The sequence below is a fragment of the Gymnoscopelus braueri genome, assembly GCF_963280865.1.
Source record: "Gymnoscopelus braueri genome assembly, chromosome: 14".
NCBI lineage: Eukaryota > Metazoa > Chordata > Actinopteri > Myctophiformes > Myctophidae > Gymnoscopelus > Gymnoscopelus braueri.
This window is the reverse complement of record NC_137619.1, coordinates 41,199,052-41,220,252: the sequence shown is the minus strand read 5'-3', so window position 1 is coordinate 41,220,252 and position 21,201 is coordinate 41,199,052. Positions and strand designations below refer to the sequence as shown.

General features: G+C 39.7%; 1 protein-coding gene across 1 annotated transcript; it reads right to left on the bottom strand.

Moving 5' to 3' along the window:
• Nucleotides 1–19,582: 19,582 nt before the first annotated feature.
• Nucleotides 19,583–20,755, bottom strand: LOC308100647 (ubiquitin carboxyl-terminal hydrolase 2-like; the record flags this gene model as incomplete). The annotated part of the gene is made up of 1 exon (XM_080449713.1): nt 19,583–20,755. One exon carries the CDS (start codon nt 20,753–20,755, stop codon nt 19,583–19,585), a length of 1,173 nt encoding a protein of 390 aa, XP_080305839.1.
• Nucleotides 20,756–21,201: the final 446 nt, after the last annotated feature.

The following is a 21,201-nucleotide window of genomic DNA, read 5'->3' as shown; positions in this document are numbered from 1 at the left end:
AAGGATGGGGTTACACCATATATACTATACATACTGTACACATGTAACACAATTTATATCATTATTATTTTTATTTTTATATAATTATTATTAAATGCTTTTTTTTTCTTTTTTTCTTTCTTAGATCAGACTATAATTTCTTCAAATGCGCCTGGCCAATACTGATTTTAGTCACATAAAAACATTATAATAATCCGCCATATCTTCATAAAGGTCACAGACACGCAACCATATCTCATGTTTAGGCGTTTAAGTAATCCTGTTGGCTCAAATGAAAGGGTAAGGTGTATACCTTGAAGAACGATAGCAAGAGTTTTATCTTCGGCTGCATTTAATAATGCTTCTGATGATTCAGCCTTTGCCAGGTTACACAGTAAAATCCCCAGTGTTCATTTATCCATTAATTTTGTGCACTCAGAGTTAAATTAACACTGAGGATTCTCACTGTATGGGGTTATTTAGATTAGATGAGGGGCATTGCTGCTGGGTGTTAATATTGTGACCTCTAGTGGCAGCTGCTAATGGACAGAGAGACAAATCCACCTTTTAGTGGGGGGTTGGATTGATGGATTGATGGATTGATGGATTGATGGATTGATGGATTGATGGATTGATGGATTGATTGATTGAGGCAGTGTTGATTTCGTCGACTAAAACTATGACGAAAATTTTTCGTCGACTACCTTTTTTCACTGACGAAAACTAAATAAAAACTAAGCTATGATGACTAAAAAATAATACTAAATATATTGACAATTTCGTCAGCAAATAAAAACAAGAGATCCAGTAGAACTAAAAGACAAGTCATTTTATGATTGGTTGCGCTCGGGTGTTGCGCTCTGAAAATGGCAGATCTACAAGCTCACAACGCGTCGCACTGCGACGTGTTGTGAGCTTGTAGATCGGCTATTTTCATGCAACCAAGTGTAAAATCAGCCATTACGACGCCATCAAGGCATCGCCAAAATACATTTTAGTCGACTAAATCAACTGTAGATCAAACGACTATAATCTTATATTTAGTCGACTAAAACTAGACAAAAACTAAAACATTTCAGATGACTAAAATATGACAAACTAAATGGAATTGTATTCAAAAGAATATGACTAAATCTAAATAAAAATTTGCTGTCAAAATCAACACTGGATCTAGGGGAGGGGGTTTTGGCTGTATTTAGATAGGACAGAGACAGGGAGCTGATGGCAGGAAGCATTACCCGGTCATGAACAATCTACCCACAAATAAGATTCTTTTGTGGGTAGGTTTAATATAATATTACTTTGCGACGCGTTGTGAGCTTATGTATTGGCTATTTTCGGCAGCGATTTCACGCGGAGTGGGGGGGAAAAAAGAGTGTGTTTAAGTGGTTAACCCTTTCACTTTGTTTATGGCATAATTATTAACATGTATGTCAGCTGTTTCATACAGATAATTAGTTGTCTTCCAACCTTCCTCAAGCTAACCAACCTTCCAACAAATTGCCGCCTAAACGGTTCCTTTTGATAGACCATAATGTACACGCTACAGTACCTTGATCATTAGGTAATTAGGTGGTCCATATAGCTCATTTTATGACCACACCGTTGTGTTTTTATGACCCCGGCGAATGTTGTTCTTTCCTTCAGACGGCAGGGAAACACAACAGCTCATTTGTGGAGGGCAACGAAGAGTGAAAAATAGGCACGATCCTCCAGGGATCATTTTTATGAGCGCACCATCATTATTCACCATTCTTTATACGGCTTAAAGGATGCTAGCTCCCAAAGGATATTCGTGTAGAGATATTTTGTTTTAACCCATTAAAGACCGGGACACATCTGTGTCATTTTATATTTCTTTGGCTATTCAAAAATAGCAGATCTGCAAGCTCATGGCGCGGCACCGAGTGCCGCGCTATGAGTTTGTAGATCTGCCATTTTTGAAAATCTTTTTTTTTTAAGCGAACATTTATTCAACTAAAATATTGGCTTCTGGGGATTCTACAAATATCTTCTAAATCCTAAAATGTTTTTGGAAAAAAACTTATGTTGCTTAGTGGTTTATGTCAAGGACCCCCAAAATGATATGCATTTGTCCGCGGACCTCAAAACATTTTGTTCCAGGGACCCCAGAAGCAAAGATTTGAGTTAAAAATGCATATATATATTCAAAGATTTGATCCAAAAATAGCAGATCTACAAGCTTGTAGAGTGGCACGTTTGGTGCAATGAGCTTGTATATCTGCTATTTTTGAATAGCCTTTTAAATCTAAAATGACACAGATACGTTCCCGGTCTTAATGGGTTAATCACAAAGGCCTGCAGTTAAAATTTATGAGGGAAGGAAAATGAATAATTAACACTTAAATGCACTGACGGGCTTGTGCTATGGCCTCGTATTTTTTTTCCTTCTTCTTTTTCTTTTTTTACTAGCCTTTCAGCAGATTTATAGAAGCGCCTTGGTTCTGTGGCCCTGCCAGACAGACTATGATGTCACACCACCAGACCTCCTTCAAGTTCAATTTAAACTGATCTCATAGTTCATCCTTTGTAATATCTCTCCTTCGTCTGGCTCCTCCCGTTCAGACAGTGTGTAATGACAGACTAATATATCAGTTGACACAGAGGTCTGGATTCTTGGCAATTAATTTGACGATCATCAGGGATGTCTGTGTACAAACCTTAAATACCGTATTTACCCAAATCTACCCCAAATGTATACCCAATGGAACACCTTTTTTCCGGAATCGATTATTTTGATTAATCTGTGATTAATTTAGATCATAAAATTACGAGAGGAAAAAAGGTACAACCCAGAAGTCAGCCAAGCACTCATGATACATACAGCATCCTAGAAGATAACCACTTGAACCCCAGCATCCATATTCTACGGGGAACATTAGCCAAAAATAGCCAATCTACAAGACAAACTCCTTGAGCTTGTATATCTGATATTTCTGGTGGAGAGATTTGTTGTAGACTGTCCAAGTACAGAGCCAACTCAGGTCCAGTTCACTAAGTCTAGGGTTTAACCCATTAAGACCGGGAAAGCATCTGTCATTTTCGTTTTAACAACAACAACAGATCTACAAGCAAGGGGAGCATTAGCATAATGTGCAGGCAGTATGTGAACTTTTCTTTAACCAGTTAAACCCCAGCATGCCTATTCTGGGGGGAACATTCACCAAAAAATAGCCACATTGCGACGTGCTGTGAGCTTGTAGATCGGCCTTTTTTGGCGAAGAGATTTGGTGTAGACAAAAAAAGCTGTCCAAATACGGCTGTAACTCAGGTCCGTTTTACTAAGAATAGAGGGTTTAAGTGGTTAAGATTAGCTGTGAGTGGTGCCGCAGACAGCAAAAACCTCATGAAGTAACATCATGCAAATAAGGACGACAAAATGTTTCTGTATAAAAAGGAAAAGAAAAACATGTTCATGGTGTGACTCTACTGAGCCTAGTGCGTGTGCTGCTTGATGTAAGTTAAAAGTCCCTGTTTAAACAGTTTTTTAAAAACAGCTTCTCCCAAAACGTGGCAGAAGCAAAAACACCAATTACCGATATGCATTTGTAAGTAAGAGAGGAAGAAAAAACCAAGATGAAAGCAAACGGGGACCAGTCCTGCGTTTCTGTTCTCCCCGTGCTAATTAAGCCATCGCTGTTCCAGTGATAACCTTTCTGCAAATGAGGCCAGACATTCTAATTAATATCCTAAATATATATAAAGGAGGAAAAATGGAGACAATTAGAGCAATGCTGCTCTCACCTCTGTCACTGTCAACAGAGGGACCCCCCCCCCCCCCCCCCACAGGCAGGGAGGCCAGGGAAGACACACGAGCGCTGGGCCGTACACCATTAGAAAGTCCTCCATGGCCCAGAGAACTGCGGGGGCAGAGAACAGGCTCACATCTGTGGGAGGTTCCCCATCGTCTCTGCAGGTCAATGAGGGTGTGCGCAACTTTAAAAGCCTCGCGCTTTTTTTCAATTAACCCATTCGAACCGGGAACGCATCTGTGTAACCACTTATTAACCATTATTTTATTCTTTGGCTATTAAAAAATTGCAGATATACAAGCTCACAGCGTGGCACAGAGTGCCGCACTATGAGCTTGCAGATCTGCTATTTTTGAAAAATCGTGAAAATTTTTGCAAATCTTTGAATACATGTATTTTTTTCAAAGCGATCAGTTTTTCTCAAAGCTTTGCTTCTGGGGGGTACCTGGAACAACATATTTTGAGATGGGGGTCCGTGGCCAAATACGTATCATTTTAGGGGTCCTTGACATGAAAAAGTTTGAGAACCACTGATTATAGCAACATAGGTTTTTTTCAAAAAACTGTTCGGAATTAGAAGACATTTGTAGAATCCCCCAGAAGCAAAGATTTGAGTTACAAATGTTCGCTTTAAATATATATATATTCAAAGATTTGCACACATTTTCACGATAAAAAAAAACAAATAGCACATCTACAAGCTCATAGCGTGGCACTCAGTGCCACGCTATGAGCTTGTATATCTGCTATTTTTGAATAGCCAAAGAAATCAAAAAATGACACAGATTCTTTCCCCGGTCCAAATGCGTTAAGATTAAGTAGTGTGGTGTATATTATCACTTACTCAGCATATACTGTGTGTACTGCAAGTGCAGAGGGGCACTTCAGTGCTGGTGGAGTGGGCAACCAGCCACAGCAGGCAGGCAACCCATCAAAACATCCAACACTTCAACGTAAATTACTTGATATTGACAGAAATCTGCTGGGCTTTCCTGCTTGCAGAGATGTTTTACAGCATCCAGCATGTAGCTGGAATTAACAATTATGTCTCAATGCCTGATAGTGAACGTAACATTTATTGTAGCTAGGCTGCAACTATTGTTTATTATTTTGTTTTTTATAATTGACAGAAAGAAATTCTAATAAAATGTTTAAATCAACTACATTGTTTAATGTGATTAATCACTTAAACCCTATTATATGCTGTGGTACAACAGTGTTGCACAAGGATAGCGAAAATAGCTACATCTACAAGCTTGTGATGCGACGCGTTGTGACCAAGTAGATTTTTGCTGTTTTTTATAATTACAAAATATTTTTTTGCTATTTTTTAATATGTCAAATTGAATAGTTTGATTAGTTTGATTAACCAATAACTACAAACAACATCAGCAACATCATAACACAACATCTAACCCTCTTATTGTGTTACGATCAAATACAATATAAACATTCCACCCAATGCTGTAAGTATTGTAAGTACAATTTGGGATACTTTTACTTTAATTGAGTATTTCCATCTCTTAATAATTTATAGCTACTTCCAGGCAAATATTGTACTTTTTACTCCACAACAATTTGACAGCTTTAGTTACTTAAGTAGTTACTTTGCAGATTCAGATTATTAATAGAAAGCATGCATGAATAGATTATGATGTATCCTTATAGGTTAAGCTCTACCCGGCAGCAGAAAGTAATTCAAAACAGCCCCACCTTTACCAGCTGCATACATTAAAGTGATGAACACACTACTGCAATACTAATTACAACCCGTTATAATATGGTTGAGAAATGTCAATTCTGCATAATGGGTACTTTTACGTTTGGTACTATATTTTGATGACAATGCCTTTGTGCTTTTACTCAAGTAAATATATGCATACCGGTATTTCTACTGTAGACTGTGGTATTTGTACTTCTAAAAAATACTAGCAAATGAATGGGTGAGACTATAACAAAGATCAAATAGTACCAAATGCACTACTAGTTTTGCGTCCATTAAATAAGAGCAGATGGTAACACACACACACACACACACACACACACACGTGTCCATGTAGCGTGGATATGAGTCTGGTGCTTCTATGAGGAAGTTTTTTTCCCAAGGGGGGGCGGGATCAAAACAATGGCTCTAGTCTGGACGCAATTGGTTAGACGGACCTACAACCAACTACCAATTACAGTCTCCCATATTTGAATACTGGGCCCTGATTGGTCACCCCAGACTTCGGGAGCAGGAAATGGATTCACAACGGATAGTCTGGTCGCAGTGGTGGAAAAAGTACTCAAATGTTGTACTTAAGTAAAAGTATCAATAGTGCTATGTAGAAGTACTCCATTACAAGTAAAAGTTCGGAATTCAGAATTTACTTGAATAAAAGTACAAAAGTATTGGTTTCAAAATGTACTTAAAGTACCAAAAGTAAAAGTACAAAAATGTTTGAAAATAGCCGATCTACAAGCTCACAACGCGTCGCAAAGCGACGCGTTGTGAGCTTGTAGATCGGCTATTTTCAAATAGCCTAGGTATAAAATAAGGCTAAAATGGTTAATGTATGTTTTATAATGTAATAATTTATATCTACAAAGTAACTAGTAACTAAAGTTTTCAAATAATTGCAGTGGAGTAAAAGTACAATATTTGCCTCTGAGATGTAGTGGAGTAGAAGTAAAAGTATTGGAAATTGGAAATACTCAAGTAAAGTACAAATACCTCAAAATTGTACTTAAGTACAGTACTTAAGTAAATGTACTTAGTTACTTTCCACCACTGGTCCCAGGCTAGTGTCCATGGGCATTACTGGATGACGTCTATCCAGAGTAGGCCTAGTATGCAGAATTCTGAGAACTAAAGTTGAAATTATGCCCTCACGATTCAGGGCTTTTTAATTGTATTCAGTGACAGGAATGGCCTCAGTAAAGTCAGTCAGCTATTGTGGTGACGTTGAAGAGGCATCTTGAGCGGCTGAAGTGTTTTCCCACAGTATCTGCACAGAGGACATCATGACACATGTAAAATATTAAACCCATCACTCATGATTCATGAGTGATTGATTTAATATTTAACATTACGACAGTCACACATTAGCATAGAGAGAGAGGGGGGTTGAGATAGAGAGAGAGAGAGAGAGAGACAGACACTTGCTTGGCTGCGTTATGCTTAGGGCCTGTCACATTTATTACATAATCGCCTAATCGCAATTATTTGAGATAATCGCAATTCTTTTTTCATAATCGTCATAATCGTATCCATGTTGAAAATTTAAATTTTCCCAAAATAGCAGAAATAGTTGATCTACAAGCTTACAATGCATCGTAAGCTTGTAAATCAGCTATTTCGACTATTTTGAAAATATAAAAAATGTCGCCTAAAAGGCAAACATAAATTAAGCTTGCATTCATATGTTCCACAAGTAAGACGCGCGAACGCTGGAGGCGAACGCAGATTCGCCTCGATCTCCAGGCTTTTATTGCTTAGTTTTGCTAAAAAATAAAAGCCTGGCCCAGCGGGTCGGTGTACTCGGAGGTGGAAAGACTGGTGATGCGAGGTTACTCGGTATGAGGAAGTGTTTCATTTCGCAACCAACCAGAGTGCAGTGGGCGTCGCTCGTAATGTTGTGTTAACGGGGCGGGGGTTGACGGACAGATCGGTGAAGCAATGGGATCAGGCGCAATCTCTCGCCGGCGAGCCAATGAGAGAATGAGAGCGTGAACACAGACGGAAAGAGACCATAAATATGGGACAGACACACACACACACACCGCAAGCACGATGATATAGTAAGCTCCACTTGGTCGGAGGCGCGGCGAAGCCGCGCCTCCTCCCGCGTTCGCAACAATATTCAATGCCAAAAACACAATTAAATCGTTAATCGCAATTATTTGTGTGACAATTAATAGTCAACTTAAATGTGTAATGGTGACAGCCCTAGTGATGCCAGCCCCTATATTCCACAGTCCCACTTATGGTTGTTGTGGTGTTTCACCTGTCAATGGGCCAGGCCATATAAAACCCGTTTATTAGCAGCCATAAAATTCCCATCTCATACAGTAGTCACACCGTTTTTTAAACGACTTAATGTCTAACCATTAACACAAGATATACACTTCTCTACATAAATTACTTCTCTAGCCCAGATTTAATACAAAATGACCACAATTCCTGTAGGCTGTTATTGCTTATAGACTAGAGGAAAGGGTTGGTTTATTTTCACACACTGGGAGAAAGAGATAAACAAAAGTAAGAAATAGGAATATACTGTATGTAGGTGATATACTGTATCAGGAGGATGTAGCCTATTTATCATAGTAACAGGCCTAGCCATACAGGGAGAGAATGGATGACAAGCAGATTGAGCGTGGAAGCGTGGTGCGGTTGCATGTGTTGACTGTGTTCTCATCACCAACAGGTGCGATGTTTAGTTCGGATGTGGAGCTGTTCGTGGGATGAGCTGACGATGTACGTCTTTGAAATGGGGTGAGACGGGGATGGGAGAACAGCTGGAGCTGTGTGTGTGTGTGTGTGTGTGTGTGTGTGTGTGTGTGTGTGTGTGTGTGTGTGTGTGTGTGTCGGTATTACTATACTCTTGAGGGCCAAGATTTTAGAGTTTAGTATGAAAATATTCAGGTTAGGATCAGGTATTTAGATGTTAGGTGTATGGGTTAGTTAAGGTATGCCTGACTTAAAGTATATTTAACGAAGACCGCACATCTACAAGATCAAAAGTGTCTACAAGCTCACAACTGAGCTTAGAGATCGGCTATTTTCGGCTTTAGGGTTAAAAATGGCAAAGAGCTGTAAAAATGTCATTCATAAAATCGCTGTCCTAAATATTGATGTCCTCACTAGTATGGTTATGGTAATACAAACATATGCACTTATGTATATTTGTGTGAGAGAGAGAGAGGCGCCTTGGGCCTGGTATAGCGCCACCATGAGGCCAATATGAAAACCACGGTGTGCTACTGGAAGTGTGCATGTAAAGTTTGACGGTGATCAGCTGCGCACAGACACACACGGGGGCAAAAACAGAATCTCCGCATCCCAGTCTGGGAGGCCTGGCAGAAACTCAATCATCATCATCATCATCATTGATTATCAGCGTCTCTATCATACTAGGCCGACGCCCATTGGCAATGCATGACTCCTCGGTTATGCAAAGCCTGCTGTGAGAGTACCCGTTGACAGAGATTTGTGGATTTATGGATATAAGGACGGCGCCCTTTTGGCCGAGTTACACCCCAGACAGAGATTAGGTGGCTATAGTATGATGATATAATATATAGGCATATTTGGGAACGCATGCCCCACCAGTTAATACAATACCCGTTGTACCCGTTGTCAAAGCCGTTGTACCCCTCTGTTTGTCTGTGTCCCATATATGCCCATATATGGATATCTCTGTATCTGTCTGTCTACCCATGTTCCTTTAATGCCCATATATGGAGATCTGTGATGTCATCGACATGACATCACGGTACTGACATCGTCAGAGAGTGCATTCTTGTATATGCGGGGGAAACATTGACACGCATTTTCTAATGTTTTCCTTAATTCATTTTATTTGCTAGTATTTCAGGCTTTCACTTTTTGTCTCCGCCAGGCCGAAGGCATGGTGGAGAGATTTTTGTCTCCGCCAGGAGAGTTTTACCCTCCGTGTGTGTGTCCGTCTCAGCCAAGCTAACATTGGTCAAGCTTCACGTGACACGTGACAATATGTAATATAAATAGGTAAGACAGGATTAATCAGGAACAGTACTCGCCTGGCGGAGACCTGTGCTCCGAGGAGCACATTTTCTAGTTTACTTAGAAGTCATCATCATCACATAGGTCCAAATAAACACCAAAGGCTTCGAGGTTGCAGTTTCTATCCAGGGTGAACACAAACTTATGGAATGTTCCATCCACACAGATGGCAATGACAGAGTTGACATTGTTGGATGCATTCTTTCCAAACGCACAGATACAGGCACACTCAGCCTATATGCCCCCAAAGGAGAGAGAATTTACCTTTCCTTGATATGTAAGTTCTGCAGTTAATTTGTACATTTTAGAGGTTGTGGTTGTCGTATGTTTATTTATCACACTCACCTGATTAATTGGGTCAACGTTAGAGCTGAACAAAACTGCATGGTTAATAAGTCACTGACATAAAATTTGGTGAATCATTTTCTCCACAGTCTATTTTTGGCTATACTTCGTCAAATCAATCCGTGCTTTAAAAAGCATTAAAATGCAATGACTAAGTAACAAAAACAAAAAATAAAATAAAAAACTACACAGTTATTCAGTGCACAGCATTACTCATCTCAAGCAAGTTTCAAGTCCTTGCAAGTTGATTTTCAAACCATAGTGAAATGAAAGGAAGATACTGGCTTAAAGGTCTGCTGTAATGTCAAGTATGCGGTGACCAGACCACTGGCATGTCCTTTAATGAGTATAAATGTACAGGAATGTGTGTCTGGGTGACATTTACGCAGAGCATGGTTTCTCTTATTCTTTAAAGCTGGAGTCACGACTACAGAAGCATGTCTGGAGGAAAATGGACGGTCCCCGCTGTTTCATGTTCCTTTCTTTCATTTGAAAGACAGTAGGAATGTTCTGAGGGTCACAGTAGAAAGGCTCTGGAGGGATTCCACCCTATCTATCAGATGTACAGTACATAGGATTCTAGATGTGAGTGTCTTATTCACTACTCCGGCGTTTCTCAAAATGGGGTCCAAGGACCCCTAGGCCCTCGGGGTCCTTGAAGGGGTTCCAGGCCAGGGGGCCCCCAAGAGAATGATTGATAGTTGGGTACCAAATGGACCCTTAAAGGACTGTAGCTTTGAGGGTGTAAAAATGGAACGAAATGGACATTTACAGGTCTGTAACTCTGAGAGCATATAAATCTGGAGGTCCTTGAAATTAAAACATTTGAAAACCACTACACTACTCCAATGTTTCCCCACACAGTTTTTATGGGTTCGCAAGTAAATATCCCATTACAAATTCTAAAATAATTTTTGTAAAGGTTGACCAAGCGGCCAAGGCTCCAAAAACGAACAAGTTCAGAATTTGCAGATCGTTGAGTTTTATTCTCCGGAAAATGAATATTGCAGCAGGTAGATAATGAAAAATAAATAAAACGTGGAAAAATAGACTTACACAAATTATAGAATTACTTAAAGCATAACTAAAGACAACAAACCATACAGTGACTGCATAAACAGGCTATCCCTTAACTAAGGGCCCTGGCAGCTCTGTCTCACGGCTGTTAACGCTTTGCTTGCCAAGTTCAACTAACTGACTGTCACTTGCAGCCTCCCTTAAATAGGGAGTGGATCCTACCACAAGCACAGACACAATTAACCTCAAGATTAGCTTATCTACAAGCTTACAACTATCTGATGAATAAATAACCTACCACATAAATAGATGTTGTACTTTAAACTAAACACCATTTTGGGTTTGCATTTACCTCAAAAAGACAGAAATACTTTGCTCATTAACATTGTCAAACACCCCTCCTCCTCTACAGTACATGGCACGTTCCACCCCTTCTTAAACCCAATTGACTAGCCTGCTCTGTTTCGGCAGTTACCAGTCAGATTTAGAGGGTGCCAGTACTGCAGAGGAAAGACCAGGTGACAAACAAACATTTCAGATCAGTTCCAATACACAGTGTTTAAATAAACAAAGTTTGAACCCCTGCAGTCTGTGTCATTTCTACATTGAATACAGGTAAAAATCATATGCTACAAATAGTCCCTTCCCTCTTAGTGTGTCTATGTATAGGGCACGGGCTGCCCCGTGACAATTTTATTTTCAAATATAGTGAAAATAGCATATTGTCAAGTTGTGAGCTTGTAGATCAGCTATTTTCACTGTTTTTGAAATAGGGCTTAGGTGATTGACTCATAATGCATGAATTAAACAAATGTTTAAATGATTTAAACGAAGGTTTGGGAACCCCTTCACCCATTAGTTGCCATCGAAATGGATTTGCTTCATTTCCTTTTATTCCTGTGTGTGCGTGTGCGTGTGTGTGTGCGCGTGCGTGTGTGTGTGTGTGGCTATAATTGTGAAGGCCAAATGTCCCCACAAGTACTGCATTATAGTCAAATTTGAGAAATAGGACAATTTTCCTTGCTGGTGTCGTGCACCGTAGCCGATCTACAAGCTCACAATGCGTCACTCACAGCTCAACACATTGTGAGCTATGTTCTTTTTTAGAGTTAAGGTTAGAAATTGCCAATCGTTTTCATAATGCCATTCAATGAAATCACTGTCCTAAACTGTTGACATCCTCACAAGTGTAGTCATACAAATGTGTGTGTTTGTGTGTCTGTGTGTGTGTTGGGGGCGGGGGGGGCTACTAGTCTCATGGGTTTCTGCTGCCCCAGCTAAAAAGAATGTGGCGGAAGCTCTCGGGGAAGAGGCATAGTGTCAGCTCACAGTGTACAAGGACAACTGGACCTCACAAACAGTGCAAAGGGACAGTGTGTGAGACACCAGCAGGCTATAAATACATATCATACTTCAAAAGAATTAAACAAGAACTAACACCATGTCCCCAGTGTGGCACGTACGTGAATAACCTCCTCCAGCTGTGTTGCTCGGGCCGTTTAGTGTGAAATAATGTATGTATACTAGGCATGTAACGATTCACTCAACTCACGATACGATTCGAATCACGATACTCGGTTCACTATACGATTTTTCACACACAAAATTATTTTCCAGACAAATGACTGATTTTTTTTTATTATTATTTCTCTTACACAAATCCAATATTTTCTTCTTTCGTCTTCTCTTATCCTACAATTTATTTCCCCTTCTTTTCTTAAGACATTAGTTGATTAAAAAAATATATATATTGTCTGCATTCAAACTAACATACAGATTGGATAAAATAGCATTTAATTCATTGCAATGAGATCAGGATTGCAGCTTTAAAGCTTTGAAGGATTGATGTGATGTCCAGGTCACAAGTAATCAAAGCAGCCCACAGCTATCACTATAGTACCACTATGGATCATGTTGATGATGGCTCACACATTAGTGCTAAATTGTTGTTTTAATACTGAAGATGGATTAACCTAGCAAATGATCACTGATGAACGATCCATCATCCACATAGGGTGCCTACAGTAGGAGGTCATGAATGCTAAATGCTGACTAGTGTTTGTCACAAACTAGTATAACCCCCGTAAACGCAAAAGTCGGTTCAGGAAGCCAACGAGCGAACGGACACAACATCGATAATAACCCAAGATAAACAATAGAAAAGCAAGGCCACGCCTAGGGCTGTCAACATTACAAATTTAAGTTGACTTCTCACTCAAATAATTGCGATTAACAATTTAATTGTGTGTTTGGCATTGAAACATTGGAACATATGAATACAAACTTAATTTGCGTTTGTCTTTTAGGCTTCGTCATCAAAAAATTGCACAGGCCAGATAACTTAAATATGATAAGAAATTATTGACATATTTACTAATTGTATACATTTAAAAATAGCAGAAATAGCTGATCTACAAGCTTACAACGCGTCGTATGCTCGTAGATTATCGTCTAATCGTCTAATGCTTGTGATTAGACGATTATGTAACAATTGTGACAAGCCTAGGACCCGCCATCTCCGTCTTACTTCCTTTATCTGTGTGACGTAGACGGCCGCCTCTTTGGAGACCAGAAGTAGGTTGTGAGTATTAATTCCAATGGTAGAAGTGAACGTAACAGCACAGCTTCTGTTCTGACCCATTTTTTTTGCCCCCATGGTCATTGAACTAAATATTGTACCCATTCTTCACAAGCCTCACATTTTCTGAACATTCTGAAACTAAAAACGGCATTTTTTCAAAGAGACAAGTCAGGAGAAAATCTACTTTGTTATCGACCTTTTTTTCAGTCCCAGAAACGCAATCTCGCCAGACCTAGCGAATCACGGGACATTCGCAAGATCTGACGTCAGACGGCGCCCACTTAACCCATTACGAACGGGAACACATCTGTGTCATTATAAGATTTCTTTGGCTATTCAAACATAGCAGATATACAAGCTAGATCTGCTTTTTTTTTTTTTATCGTGGACAATTTGTGCAAATATTAGATTTTTCTTTTTTTAAGCAAACATTTGTAACTCAAATCTTTGCTTCTGGGGGTCCCTGGAACAAAATATTTTACAGATGTTCACTTTAAAAATATATATATATTCAAAGATTTGCACATGATTTTTCAAAAATAGCAGATCTACAAGCTCATGCTATTTTTGACTAGCCAAAGAAATCTAAAATGACAGATGCGTTCCCGGTCTTAATGGGTTAAAGATACCATTGTGTACCATGTTCGCACCTATAGTGGCAAAGCGTAGGAACTAAGGCATAATATGTTCCTAAAATAATTGAGCATCTTTGTTAAACCCACCCAGATCAACTGCTCTTCTGTTTAATACCTTGTTTTAATGTCTTTACCAAGAGAGAGAGAAAAAAAACAGACTGCTATTTAAATGGCAGATATTAATCATTCATCATTGTTTCTCCAAGAGAGACCAAGAGAAACTCTGCTCTACTCTGTGGTTGTGAGGAGTTTCCAGACGCTTAGTTACAGACAACTTCAATCAAGACCTTAAATACATATCATAGCTGCCTGTCGGGCAGAAACCTTATATCTCCATATTACAACTTCTTATGTTTTTGAATGTCCTACTTCGTCGTAAAAGAGTGACTCAAAAGTAGCAAAAAATGGCTTAGTTACAAAGTTACAAGCTTTGCACCTGACAGCAACAATATGATTTTTATGATTTACAATTTAGCCATTTAGCAGATGCTCTTGCCTCTTATCCAGAGCGACTTACAAAGTGCAAGACCAGAGTAGGCTAAATAGCCTGAGTGTTAGACAGCAAATGACAGGGTAAATGGTAAAGTAACTATAGGATACAACAGCAAAAATTTGCATCTGTCTAAAAACAATATGCTATTTTATACAGCAGAAACCATGGATTTGTACTGTATGCTATATCAATGTCAATAACTGTGCTTTGTACTGCAATATAGCTGTTGGTTGTCTGTAATGAACTTGAGGTCATGTGGCCTTTTGAATCCATTTCATATTTGGGTGTTCAGTTTGACGAAGAAACAATGAGCCAGCGAGCATCTAGTCTGATCTATTCTATCTTTGACAGTAGTATGGATTACCTCACTGCATGAGTAATTTCTCTGTAGCCAATAATTGCACTTTATTGATGCGATGGGGGGGAGGGGGGGGGGTGCTCATTTCATTTCTCAGAATACCACAGTTAGCTGACAAAAATGTGACTTTCTGCTTCTACGTGATAGCCTGTGTTCTGTGCTGGAGTTGCTCAAGAGCGGTGGTGGACAGTAAATAAGTATATTTACTTGAGTACATTTTTTGAGTATTTGTTTTTCTTTTGCAAGCACATGACTTTCACTCACACGCTACATTTCAAATAGAAATATTGTAGTATTTGATTCCACTACATCCAAACTTAAAACAATATATTATGAATTAACCACTGAAGCCCTATTTCAAACAAAATGAAAATAGCAGATCTTCAAGCTTGGTTGTTTGCAGCAGTTCAGTTAAAAGTGCTGAAAATGACCTGACAATGTATTTTCTGTTTACTAAAGAGCTGGAGAGACAGGGATACCTCCGTTACAGAACAATAAACCCCATTACAATGATTATTATCAGAATACAGTGCTATTTAACCCTAATTTTAACAAGATTGAGGAATATAGACATGTTTACATATGCTGAAACTTACACCTCCATTTTGTCTGCAGCATGAAACAGTGTTATTAAGCTACAGTATATGTTTATGTGAAAACAATACAAGCCCGTATCAAAACACACAACTTATTTCCATCACACATCTCATTTGCATAATGACTGCTTCAACTCATATACCAGCATCAGTAAAGCTGCATATTTCTCCTGCTCTAACAATAGATGTTGCAACTAATGAAACGTGATTCATATGGCAATTGCTATTGCCTTTTGAGTTTTATTGTGATTCTACAGAAACAAATCCCTGTCGGGCAGAAACCCCTCAATTTTGTTTTTCTTTTCACAAATGAGTGCCCAACTTCGTTGTACAAGAGCTAAAGTAGTGAAAATAGCCAATCTACAAGCTCACAACGAGTCACAATGTGACACAATGTTCAAATATTGAACCAATGAAGAGGTTGTGACTAAATAACTACATTGGATCCATTGGAATACATGCGATTTCTTTTTACCCATTTCCAGAAAAGTAACAGTTCTGGACATATGAGGTTTCCACCCGACAGCGGCGATGTGTAATGGGAAACATAAACCTGCATTCAGTTTGGATAACGTCAAAATAATTGTCATGGCTGATTGCGTTGTAAATGAGGCCGGCAGTGGCTATGGTTTCTCCGTAAGTGATCGTGATGTTAATGGAATGTGTCTCCCTGTGTGACCCATGATGCCAGGGGTGATCAGGACAGAAACATGTTATTTTGTCCATTACACACACACACAGCGAAAATAAAGTGGTGGATTTCTTCCTCTTAATGAAAGTATAGCTGTATTTATATTCATGTTCATTGTTTGCACACACAATGAAATAGACAAAATAATTACAAACAGTATTTGAAATGTCAGGCTTATACGAAGACCTCCGCTAAAAAAAGAGAAAATCTGTTTGTCCTGTGACAATAAAGAACAACAATAATAAAAGGAGGTTGAGACAAAAGACAACAATCTAATTATTGAGATCTTTTTGACAAAAAGCTTTTCAAGTCCTTTAAAATCACTTCTTGCATACATTCTTTCAGGTGTTCCGTCAAGTTGTTCCAGAGACAGAGGATTCTACAGCAGAGAGGTGGGTAGGCTCTCCTACCCACCAAACACTTTGCTGCATAGCTACCAGAATGTGTTTACCGTAATTGTGAATGCCGTGAGCTATGAGTGCCACATACGATCTGCAGTGGAAGCTAACAGCTGCTCTAAGCCATATGGCACTTTGAACGGGTGAGGGAGGGTTATCCGAATCCTCATTAAACGGCTCATGGACCAGTGGCCCAAAAACTTACTTCTATAGCTTTCTGATGGTCTGTGTTATCCTGATAGATATTCCCATAAAGCGTTTGTGTGTCCATGTTTTGGCCGCTACTTTGCATGTTTGTTTGCCTAAAGTAGCCTAAATCCTTCAGTTGTGCTGTGATCCCAAGACTACAGCCAGCCAGCGAATGACCTAAATTGCATAACTACTAATATGGCCACAAGCAGTCATTCTGTTCACAAATGATTTGAATAATAATTTCCATAATCAATCTAAAATCAAAAAATGTATTATCCTGTAATGTAAGGATAGTAATAAGAAACACAAGGACATTAAACTGTAATTCTAATGAATGTGAAAATTGGTTAATTCATCCAGGATGGATCACTGTCACTACCCCACACCTCAAACACATTCACCAGCCTCTGACATTCTTGTAGTTGTGGATTTTTTTCTGATTCCTCAGTTCCGTTTCTTCTAATAGACCTCATTTATTCATTTCTGCATTCTCAGTTCTGTTGTGTTTGTTATTCAAATGTATTGCTAGTCTGCTATTCTTTCAATTTGGATTCAGGCGAGGAAACGTTCTTGCAACCCTGGTTTTATAACAGCATCAAAAAACAAATATTAATGCTGCGTTGCAATGCAAATACTCAGTAAAGATACTAAAAAAAAATACTTAAGTAAATGTACTTAGTAATAACTGTCCACCACTGGTTATCACTGCTCTTGACTCCTACTGGTAAAGGCACCTGTTCGGTGGGAAGGAGAACTGGGAGAGACAGCATGAACCTCAGCTCGTGTTACACTCTCGCAGTGTAACTTCTCACTGTCAGGTGAAAAAGAAGAGGACGCGTGTGGTTGTTTACACACTTCCCAGACCAACAGCTGGCTTTGGCTGCAACAGGAACCATGGGGGAATAATTGGCAGTGATTGGGGGAAGCACATAAATTGTTTTTCAAAAATAACAACAGTGGGGGGGAGGGGGGGAGCAAACGCTGAAATGATACACTATACAAATAATGAACAGTCAACATGACATGTTATGACCGTTCACGGTAAATAATCGTGTGTTTTGTAATTGTAGTCAACTTAAAAAATAACGATATTAGAATAAAATGCACCCACAAAGCTTGACTTGGCCATTCTGATGTTAATACCATACAGATTATATTCTATATAAAACCAAAGTGAAGCTAGCTCTCAAATCAAGAAACAGACCTACAGTAATTTCTCTTTTGTGTGCTCAGACTAAGGATAAACAACTCCTTTCTGTTTGTTTACATCTAACAAATGTATAAGGCTACAGTTCTTCACAATGATGCAACTGTACTGCACAGTATGAGTGGGAGTCAGCTAGGTTAGTAACAGGAAAACAGATGTTGTAGGCGGTGCTGGATTGATATCACATTAAGAACACACAGGCCGATAGAGGATGACAAGAGAAGCTGTAGTGATGGAGGTCACAAAGGTCACAAGCTCAAATTATTTTGATGAGGATGAGATATGAGGATAATGAATAATGAAGAAAATGCTATAAAGGCACGTTTCAAATCTTACTTGAGATGTTAGAATAGAATTGTTAGGATAGAATTTAAAAAATATAGGATAGAATGCGTTCTAGATTAATGGGCTGGCAGCAGTTACTTCAGAGTATTCGGTTAGAACAAAATATTTGATGTTCAGGTGAGGTTGGGAAGCAACGCAATGCAGTCAATAGATTCTATAGGTGATAGTCTTGGTTCTTGATGGGGCAGCTTCTGATAATGAACAAAAAACAAAAAACGTCAATTTAGGCAGAGTCGGATGAGATTACCTGGGATTACTAATTTGCAGTGGATTACTGCTGTTATTACTCTGATTCTTCTCTCCTTTTGTTCTCTTTCTCTTCTTTCTCATGTGTCCCGACTGTTGCCCAACCCACGATTGTTCTTATTCCATAGTCTAGTTGACGATTGACATCAAAGTACGGACTTCATAGATGACTGAGGTCACAGACTGACCTCCGAGTTCTCTAATAACAGGTACTGTCCACGAATGACAGCAGCCGCTCGCATATTGATTCAACAATTTATTTTCTCGGAAATACATTGAGGGCAGTACCCTCATTTTCAATGATGCCCAGATTGCAAAAGGCATAGCACAAAAGAGTCATAATATTATAAACATGATAAAAACAAAGAACAGAGTATAAAAAACAAAAACAATAAGACACCTTAATCAAAACAAAAATAATTTCAACTAAAAACAACAAGATTAATAAGAACATTTCTAAATTGCTGTTGTGTTGTAACTCATTCCATGAATAGGGAGCGCTAAAACTGAAGGCTGTCTTACCTAATTCGGTGTTGACACTGGGGACAAAAAAGGAAATGTAATCATGATAGCAGGTTTGATATGCGGAAGTATTCCAAATTAAAAGTGATGAAATATGGTGATTTATTTAACAATGCTTTATAATTTTAAATGACGTTACTGCAATAGTTTTGTGAATGAGTTCGATACACCATTCCACCAGTCAGTCTTAACGCAAATCTTAAAGTCTAAGCTGTCCAGTCAGGTCAGTCACCTTGGCATCTGGAACAGGTATGTAGGGGTAGGGTTAGCAGTAGTATTTATTTCCTCATAATTTAGAGAGGCTTGAAGACAAGCTACGCTAAGGGGTTGTGGAAAACACAGCCTGTGATATACAAGTCCAGATGAGGCCCCTCCTCCATCGACGCTCTACTTCCAGTTCTCCAACAATCAATCTCCACCCATCAATCAATCCATACATCCAAACATCCATCTCCATCCTAGGAGGACAACTCATAGAACAATATGTAGGCATTATCACTGCGCACTTTGCTGGAGCATATTGGTGTTACTCTGGAGTCATCGAAAGTGTACCATTCTCCTGAGACTGGGTTGCGACAGTAGGCTGTATAGTGGCCGGTTTTGGTGCTGATGCCTGAGTGGTTGGACACTGCATACAGGTTGTACACAGCATTTACGTTGTTTTCAGAGGCAAACGGCTTCAGGTCGAGGTTTCTCGCAGGGAAGCTGACGTTAGTGAACAGTTTGGCTCTAGGGGCCTGAGAGAACCGTTTCAGATGAAGCACTAATATCTTGGGGAATTTCTGTATGGTGAACTTCTTTGTGCATAGTCTCTTGACTTTACACCTGCAACATGTCACCTTCTCACTCCCATCAAGGATGTCGTCTTTGGTGAAGAGCCGCATGCAGTCCATCAGGCTGCTCACAGGGCCCTTGGTGATGGGTAGAGAGAGAGTCCAGAAGGGGTCAAAGACAGTGGAAACGAAACCACAGTGGTGGCAGGTCAGAGAGCTCTTCAGTTGGCCCCCGAAAAGGTCAACAATCTTACTGTTCTCTCTCTCCAGGTATTGATTCCACATCTCCTTTCCTTTCTCCTCATCCGCCAGGTGGCTAAATGCCTCCACAGTGCCACTTGGCCCATCTGTGACCCTGACCTCTTTGTGCAGACCATCCAGCAAGTAATGCAGCAGCTCATGTGCATCCTGTTGCTTGTATCCCACAAATATGGGGGCGGATCTGTCGATCTGAGTTTTGAACTTGAAGGCGCTAACAGCCTCTCTGCCATATGACGACCACATGGACTGAATCAGCTTGGCGAATTCCTCCATGAGGGCTGCTTTGGTGCGACCGTTGTTGTTAAGGTCCGTGCTGTACGAGTTGTCCATGCAGTAGTCTCGTAGGCTTTCTGTGTTGCTGAGGCACTGCAGGATGCTGTTCATGAAACAAGTGTTTCCCAGGTTCCTTAACCCCACCAGTCCATGGGCACTCTTCAACGACTTGCGCTCTTCAGCATATCCGCTAGGGTAGCTGGCGGCAGAGTAGCGTGCGGAGGATGGGGTGACTTTATGGGTCTGGGCTAAGCGATAGTATTTATAATCACTTGAGTAGGTGGTGGTGTAGCAGTTCTGAGATGTGGTGGGGCGAGTAAACATAACGCTAGAGGATTGGCAGCCGACGGTAGGTTGTTTGTAGGTTGAAGTGATCTTTACCTTATATACGCTGACTGAGCTCTGGTCTGACGTTACACAATCTGTTGCTTAACCACGGGGATTTGCGCAGGCATGTCCTGAATTTGGCATTGCATGCCAAAACGGTTCTAATTCTAACAGCAAGCTAATTAAAGCTCATTAAAAAAAGTTACATAGTCCCGCTTTAATTCAACTTGGGATTTTAAGTTAAAAAAAAAGTCAAACGGGTCTTGGCTCATGAAAACACCAATTCTCAAAACTACTATTAATGTCAGTCTTGTTTTATAATGGTACCATCTCACTAGGTTCAAACATCTATGCAAGTGTATTGTAGTAGTTGGGCCACCCTGAATATAAAACATTTAATATTTTTTTAATTTTCAAAACTAGTGACAATGGCTTGCTTTGAC